General features: G+C 36.5%; 1 protein-coding gene across 1 annotated transcript in view; it reads left to right on the top strand.

The window, feature by feature from the left end:
• The window catches only part of LOC101990476 (vomeronasal type-2 receptor 116-like), a 64,303-nt gene that overhangs the window by 7,503 nt on the left and 47,841 nt on the right, over nucleotides 1-8,959 (top strand). Inside the window, exons 2-3 of the mRNA XM_026789174.1 lie at nucleotides 3,978-4,266; nucleotides 4,906-5,712. Of these exons, the coding sequence (XP_026644975.1) occupies nucleotides 3,978-4,266; nucleotides 4,906-5,712 (1,096 nt within the window). The remainder of the gene's footprint in view (nucleotides 1-3,977; nucleotides 4,267-4,905; nucleotides 5,713-8,959) is intronic.

Genomic DNA, 8,959 nt, shown 5'->3' on the forward strand with positions numbered 1-8,959 from the left:
CTTGTTTTTTTTTTCCTTTTCTCAATTAAAAAAAAAGAAATATAGGTTAATAAATAGTCATCTATAAAAGTCAACCTTGTAGTAATGATAGTTAGATTTTCTAGATGTACAGAAATGTATTTTAGATAAATAGATATTCTTCAATTCTTTCAGAGACCTTAAAAATATCCTTCTGGAGTCTTTAATAGAGTTGAAAAATAAATATAGTTTTCCTTAGTTATGCTAAAATACAGAGTAATATAAATATTATAACTGTAATTCTTGTTTGATAACTGTTTTGTTATATGTAATTTTACTATGTTAAAGTTAAAGCCTTCTTTTTTATTGAAATAACAAAGGGGAGGTGATGTGGGAGTCCCCTCTATGTGATGTGATTATCATTAATGAATAAAGAAATTGCCTTGACCTGTTGAGAGAGCAGAACTTAGGTAGGCAGGGAAGACAGAACTGAATGCTGGGAGAAAGGAGGGTGGATAGAGTCACCATGGAACCACCAGAGTCAGACATGCTGAATCTTTGACAGTAAGCAACTGCCATATGACAATACACAAATTAATGGAGATGGTTTAAATTAAGATATAAGAGTTAGGCAATAAGAAGCTAGAGCTAATGGGCCAAGCAGTGACTTAATCAATACAGTTCCTGTGTGATTATTTTGGTTCTGGCAACCGGGACAAACAAGTGGCTCTCCTCCAAGACTCACATCCATTCCTCCAAAGGTGCTGACATTGCCTTTAATGACCTAATTCTTTTTACATTGAGAATTATCATTTTATTTTCAAAAGCCTGAAATTCAATTATTATTTGTCTAGGTCCTAAATTTGGTATCTTTCTATTTACTGCTGATGCAAATCTTTGTAAGAAATCCAAGATTTCTTTTGGGTCATTTACAAGACTTCAGTAAATGATTCAACCTTTCCTACTTCAATTCTGTACCAAGCAGTCAAAGCTGTTGCATGGCATAAAGCCAGGACATGGCCATCATGTAGGGCTTGTCTTTCTATAATAGCATAAACTCCTTCTCCAAGAAGTTGATCTTGGGAGATTTCCATGCCTCTAGTTACACTCCATCAGAAACAGATCCTCCATTGTGATTGTGAACCAGGTTCTAAAACAGCTTTAATTGTGTCCACCCAATCGTTAGGGATAACTGTATTATAAATTGACCACAAGTTTAATATTTGCTTCACAAAAGGTGAATGCATACCAGATGAGACTATTGATTCCTCAGTTTATCCTTAAATTTAACATTGACACGGAAGCCCAATTACCTATAAAGATCCTCTACCATTTGATAATTCCTGCAAGGTTACTCTGTAATATTAAGGGTGGTTGTTTGGAAACCATAGGTTGTTCCTCTCATTACAATGCAATGCCGAAATTCTTCTGTCTGGATTTGGATAGCTCTGTGGTATGTTTTACTAAATTTTTCTAAGACATGTATCTTGGCAGTCAAGTCATACAAAATTTTAAGAGACAAACCAAATCTGGGCGGTGGTGGCACACACCTTTAATCCCAGCACTCGGGAGGCAAAGACAGGCAGATCTCTGTGAGTTCGAGGCCAGCCTGGTCTAGAAGAGCTAGTTCCAGGACAGGACCAAAAAGCTACGGAGAAACCCTGTCTCGAAAATTTAAAGAAAAGAGAGAGAGAGAGAGAGACAAACCAAGAATTAACAAAATTAGAACAAGGGTTATTAAAATAACAGTATGTCAATCTTGGTTTTTAATTCTTTCATTGAATTGTTCTATTTTTAAATCATGCATTACATAATCAGAAGAGACCTAACTTTCACTATTGTAGTTGTGTTTTCCCATGGGGAAAGAAACTCCATTTAACTAATTCCTTCCCTAAGAATCCTCAATTTTCTGACCAAGTAGACCACAAATATTGTTGGAGATATTTGGCTTAATGCTATGGCATAGATCAGTAAAAGCCTGACTGAATTTCAAGGCATCTACACAGTTTCTCATCATTCCAAAAGGGGGTTCAAGGGAAAACCCACCAGAGGAGAAGAAAGAAAAACCTAGCCAGTAGGGTGGTAACTCTGGCTGTGTGGAGCTCTGGCCTATACCAGAGACTGCAAAGCAAGAGGCAAATGACTTTTATTGTAAATTTGTACTCCAAAAATGGGTGTCAGATGCATCATGAATAACAAAAACCCAGAGACAGATATTTGACTTCAAACTGAAAATCAAAAGCAGAGCAAGCAACCACTAGAAAGCTCTTCTACAAAATCTTCAGACTGAAAAGATAGTGAGTTTCTGTCCTATCCTGTCTCATAGTTCTCTCTAGTGCTGGTCCTGAATCCATACAGCACCACTGCCTGGCCTGTATGGCTGACTAGTATGGCTTGCTTTGTACTCTGATCTTCAGGCAAGTTTTATTCATTAAAACATAAGTAAAATATGAGTTTGCAAAATGTTCCATAATAATCTTCTGGAATTTACTGGAATCTGATGTATGTCCTGTTTTCATCTCTAATTTTATTTTAGAGGGCCACTATTTTTCTCCCTTTTTTGAAGTATTAAACATCTTCAATTTACTAAACAAAGATACATAGGTGCTTTTCTTGAAAGTATTTCCTTGTATGCCTCCATTCCCAGCTATTCTTTCCATCCAATTTCATGTCTACTTTCATGTCATCTGTATACTTATCAGGTTTTATGTATCTACATGAAATCTAGGACTTACCAATGATCAAACATGATATTTGTCTTCCTAGGACTGACTTAATTCACTTAATATGATTAAATTACATCCAAGTTCCAACAATTGACAAAAGTTCATTCATTATACTTAAATAAAATTCCACTGTACCTATGTACCACGTTTTTTTTATTCATAGTTCTGTTATTGGACATTGAGGTTAGTTTCATAATGTAGCTCCTATGGGTAGCACTGAATATAGTTTATGATAGGTGTGTGCTTCTCCTGAAAGTAGTATTTTTGGAGTACTTCTCTGTTGGAGGAGGACCCACTTTTTCATCCCAGCCACCCGGCTAGCTTAGACCCAAAATAATTAAACAGAAACTGTAATAATTAAATCACTGCTTGGCCAGTTAGCTCTAGCTTCTTATCAGCTAAATCTTATATTAATTTCATCAGCTGCTTTTTATCATACTTCTACAGAACTCCCTGCTTGAGACTTTCCATGAACATACCCCATACTCAGGCTCATTGTTTTTATTTTGACAAAATCAAAAGTTGATATATATGTCAGCCATGAGAATGTGCTTCATTCACATTCACAGGGATTGCAATTTGCAGAACCAAGATCCTCTGCACTGAAATATGAAATTTATTCTGAATTTTCCCCCAGGCCATGCTTCCACCTGCTACTCTGACATAGCCAGTGACTGGATATTGCTTCTGGGCCCACAGAAAGATGCTAATCTCATTCATGAGACTCCATTTTCATGACAAGATAAGATTACCTACAGAAAAATACATCATTATTATTTCACTCCAAGTGGATATAAATTTTAAAATGCTAACATTATGAAGATACAAACATTTAATCTCTAAAAGTGATTATATTATATGCAAAAATAATAGTCATGGTTTGAATATTTCCTCTGTGTAATATTTTTTCTATTAATGTGACAAAATACATAAAAAAGCAAGCTAAGGGAAAGGATTTATTTTGGCTTATAATTATAGAGAGATACTATCCATCGTGTTAGTTTAGATATGACAACAAGAAGAGAAATCACCATGACAGGTGTAGAAATTTGGCTGGTCACATTGTATTTTCACTCAATAAATAAGAGATTGAGCCTGAACTGAGGCCAATATATAATGTCCAAAGACTTGTCTCCACTGACAAACTTCTTTCAGTAATGCTCAAACTTTTGAAAGTTCCAGAGACTTCATCAATGTCATCAGCTGAGGACAGAGTGTTCAGATGTGAATATATGGGAGATAGTTGGCATTCAAAAGACAGCACCCCTAAATATTCTTGTGTCTTCTGTTCAGGTTACATATAAAGAACTACCAGATTGTCCTGGCAATGGTTTTTGCCATTGAGGAGATCAACATGAACCCTCATCTTTTACCCAATGTGTCTCTGGGGTATGATATCTATAATGTCCTGTATAGTGAATGGTCGACATTGGATAGATGCATCACATGGCTATCAGGGAAGAAATATATAAGTAATTACAACTGCAGAAAAGAAATGAAGTCTGTTTCCGTATTCTCAGGAGTATCCTGGATAATATCTGCCCAGATAGGAACACTGCTGGGACTCTACAAATATCCACAGGTGAGAACGAGTGGAGTAGAGAGATGAAAAACACAAGTTCAGGGTCATCCCAAGGTGAAAAATGAACATGAAAGAAAATTATGCTTATACACCTGCCAAAGTTTATAATCCCAAAGAGTAAGTGTTCAGTGACTTGGTGACATATCCACATTTCCTTGGTCAGCGATTACCTGGAACTGTGAGTGACCAGGAATTTTCTAAATATGCCTCAGAAAGTAGGATACCAATATTTTAGTGGTATTATGGTCTAGAGAGGTGTCTTTGGGAGTGAAGTATTTGATTCACAAGCATGAGAATCTGAGTGTGACTCTCTAGCACTCACATGAAATCTGGCCATGACAGGACATATCTTTAACCTCAGTTCTGGTAAAGCAGAGAGTCTCTCATAAGAAAGTCAGGCTAGCCAAAGCAGTGAGCTGCAGGTTCACTTAGAGACCTATGCTCAAAAGAAAAAGAAAAAATTAAAGTAAAGAATAACAAGGTAATACCATTATCAGCCTTGACCTTGTGTACACATGTGTACAGATGTGATGATCAAATTCTCTTCATCACTCTAGCTGATTCTACAAGTGTGTCAAGATTTGACCCATGCTTTATGGTTCCTCCTCTTCATTCTGCTTCTACTTCTTTTCATTTTAGCTGACCATTGGGTCTTTTGATCTTAACCTGAATAATCATGATCAGTTTCCCAGTCTCTATCAAATGGCCTCCAAGGACACATCTCTGGCCAGTGGCATTGTCTTATTGTTGAATTATTTCCGCTGGAATTGGGTGGGGTTGATTGTATCTGAAGGACAAAAAGGTGTTCAGATAATCTCAGACCTGAGGGCAGAAATGGACAGAAACAGAATATGCATAGATTTTGTGGAAATGATCCCAGTAAGTGAGGTATCCTTTTTGGCACAGAAACAATTGAATCCTACACGGGTTCTGAAATCATCAGCAAATGTGATCATCACCTATGGGGACAGTGACTTTCTGAGAGGCTTCCTGTCTTATTTAAAGCAGACTTTAGTTACAGGGAAAGTTTGGATCATGAACTCAGAATGGAATGATATCAACCATTCAAAGCATTTCATTTTGCAGTCATTGCATGGGAGCCTCATTTTCTCACATCACCACAAAGAACTCTCTGGTTTCAGAAATTTTACCCAAACACTTCACCCTTCCAAATACCCAGAAGATTTTTACCTTCAAAGGTTCTGGTTCTACTTTTTTAACTGCTCATTTGCTGACAATGACTGTACTACAATTGAGAACTGTGTGCCTAATGTTTCCTTGCATGACTCACCTAACAACCATTTTGATAAGGTCATGACTGAGTATGCTTACAATACATACAATGCTGTGTATGCTGTGGCCCATGGCCTTCATGAGATGCTTCTTCATCAAGTCGAAGCAAAACCAATAAGAAAGGCAGAAGAGTTGATATTTTCACCATGGCAGGTAATGTGTTTCTCATTGGATTGCTCATAACATAAGCAATGTGATTTTCTGAATTTATGCTTTAGGAGGTCATACTACTTATGTTAGGTTCTCTAAGAGTACAAAATAAACTACTAGAAACACATACAAAGGGGTAAGTCAAGGTCTATACAGAAATGGTTAAAAGGAAGAAAGAAAATGTGTTCTAAATCCACATCAGTATTTTATATTGACAGATCACTGATTTCTGTATAAAAAATATAGAACATATCCAATCTTGTGAGTTCCATGATATTCGATGTAGATGGAGGTTTTTCTGTCCCACCCCGTCATGCACCTGCTTTAAATACTCACTCAGAGGCTTACATTATATATGAACTGTTTGGCCTATAGTTCAAGCTTATTAATAACTAGCTCTTATATTTAAATTAACCTATTTTTACTATATTCATTGAGTTATATATTTTTCTCCATTCTCCTCCCTAACTCTCCCCTCCACTTCTACTTTCTCCCATGATCCCCACACTCTCAATTTACTTAAGAGAATTTGTCTTTTTCTACTTCCCATGGGAGGAAAACTGGAGGAGGGAAGGAGGTGGAAATGTTGAAAGGTATTATTTATAAAACAATAAAAGAAAAGAAAAAGAAAACAACTTGGTATTGGCATAAGAACAGACAGAAGGACCAATGGAACTGAATAGAAGACCTGGATATTAATCCACACACATTTGAACACCTGATTTTTGAAGAAAAAACAGCAAAAAAATATCAAATGAAAAAAGAAAGCATATTTAACAATGGTGCTGGCATAAATGGATATCAACATGTAGAAAAATGAAAATAGATCTATAACTATCACCATGTACAAAACTCAAGTCCAAATGGATCAAAGAACTCAACATAAAGCCAACCACACTGAACCTTGTAGAAGAGAAATTGGGAAGTACACTTGAACACATTGGCACAGGAGACCACTTCCTAACTATAACCCCAGTAGCACAGACACTGAGATAAACAATTGATAAATGGGACCTCCTGAAGCTGAAAAGTTTCTGTAAAGCAAAGAATACAATCAAGAAGACAAAACAACATCCCACAGAATGGGAAAATATCTTCACTAACCCCACATCAGACAGATGTCTGATCTCCAAAATATACAAAGAACTCAAGAAACTGATCATCAAAAGAACACATAATCCAATTTAAAAATGGAATACATACCTAAACAGAGAACTCTCAACATAGGAATCTGAAATGGTGAAAAGACACTCGAGGAAATGTTTAACATCCTTAGTCATCAGAGAAATGCAAATCAAAACAACCCTGAGATTCCATCTTATACCTGTAAGAATGACCAAAGTAAAAAAACACTGATGACAACTTATGCTGGATATGTTGTGGGGGAAAGAGAACACTTCTGCATTGCTGGTGGGAATGCAAGCTGGTGCAGCCCCTTTGGATGTTGGTGTGGTGATTTCTCAGAAAATTAGGAAACAACCTTCCTCAAGACCCAGTAATGCCACTTTTGTGTATATATCCAAAAGATGCTCAATTGTGCCACAAGGACATGTGCTCAACTTGTTCATAGCAGCATTGTTTGCCATAGCTCAAACTTGGAAACAATCTAAATGCTCCTAAATGAATAAGGAAAATGTGGTACATTTACACAATGGAGTACTACACAGCAGAAAAAAATAACAACATCTTGAATTTTGCAGGAAAATGGATGGAACTAGAAAACATTATTTTGAGTGAGATAACCCAGACACAGAAAGACAATTATCACAAGTACTCACTCAAAGGTGGTTTTTAAACATAAAGTATAGAAAACCAGCCTAAAAACCACAATTCCAGAGAACTTAGACAACAATGAGGACACTAAGAGAGACTTATAGAAATCTAATCTACATGGGAAGTAGAAAAAGACAAGGTCTCTTGAGTATATTGGAAGTATGGGGACCTTGGGGAGGGTTGAAGAGGGGAGGGGAGAGGCAGGGATGGGAGCAGAGAATAATGTAGAGCTCAATAAAAATCAATTTAAAAGACTTCTCAGACCTGATAACACTTTCAGCAAAAAATTAACACAAAAACCATCAATCTTCCTATATACCACTGTTTAAGATATCAATCAAAATTGAAGAAATAATCCCAATGACAACAGTCACAAAGATATTAAATATTCAACCAAAGAAATTAAATTAAATTAAAAACCTGACCAAGAAAATGAAATATTTCTACCATTAAAAACTTTAAGACATTTTGGTTGAGAGGTATTTGATGACAGCTTCTATTTCCTTGCAGTTTATAGGTCATTTTAAATTGCTCACCTTGTCTTGATTTGATTTTGATATATAGTATCTATCTAAAAATTTGTCCATTTCCTTTAAAATTTCCAAGTTTCCAATTACTACAGGGTTTTGTAGAAAAACCTAATTATTCTCTGAATTTCCTCAGTGTCTGTGGTTATGTTCCCCTTTTCATTTCTGATTGTGTTAATTTGGATGTTCTCTTTCTGCCTTTTGATTAGTTTGGAGAAGGGTTTGTCAATCTTGTTGATTTTATCAAAGAACCAGCTCTTTGTTTCATTGAGTCTTTGTATTTTTGTTTCTATTTTGTTGATTTCATTTCTCAATTTGATTATTTCCTGTCTTCTCCTCCTGGGTGAGTCTGCTTCTTTTTGTTCTAGAGCTTTAAGGTGTGATGTTAAGTCACTAATGTGAGCTTTATCCGTTTTCTGTAAGTGGGCACTAAGTGCTATGAACTTTCTTCTTAGCCCTGCTTTCATGGTGTCCCATAGGTTTGGATATGGTGTGCCTTCATTGTCATTGAATCAAGGAAGACTTTAATTTCTTTCTTTATTTCTTCCTTGACCCATGGTTGGTTCAGTAGTTGACTGTTCAATTTCCTTGAGTTCGTAGGCTTTCTGAGAGTATTATTGTTGTTGAATTCTAACTTTAATCCATAGTGATCCGATAAGACACAGGAGGTTACTAGAATTGTTTTCTATCTGTGGAGGTTTGCTTGGTGCTGAGTATGTGATCACTTTTGGAGAAGGTTCCATGAGGTTCTGAGAAGAAGGTACATTCTTTTTAAAAAAAAATTTTTATTGAGAAAGAGAAAAAAAAGTTTCCGTCTACTCCCAGCCACCCATTTCCCTCCCCCTCCTCCTACCCTTCTTCCCCTCCCCCTACTCCTCTCCCCCTCCCTCTCCAGTCCAAAGAGCAGTCAGGGTTCCCTGCCCTGTGGAAAGTCCAAGGTCCTCCCCCCT

Source organism: Microtus ochrogaster, unplaced genomic scaffold, assembly GCF_000317375.1.
Source record: "Microtus ochrogaster isolate Prairie Vole_2 unplaced genomic scaffold, MicOch1.0 UNK15, whole genome shotgun sequence".
NCBI classification, from domain to species: domain Eukaryota; kingdom Metazoa; phylum Chordata; class Mammalia; order Rodentia; family Cricetidae; genus Microtus; species Microtus ochrogaster.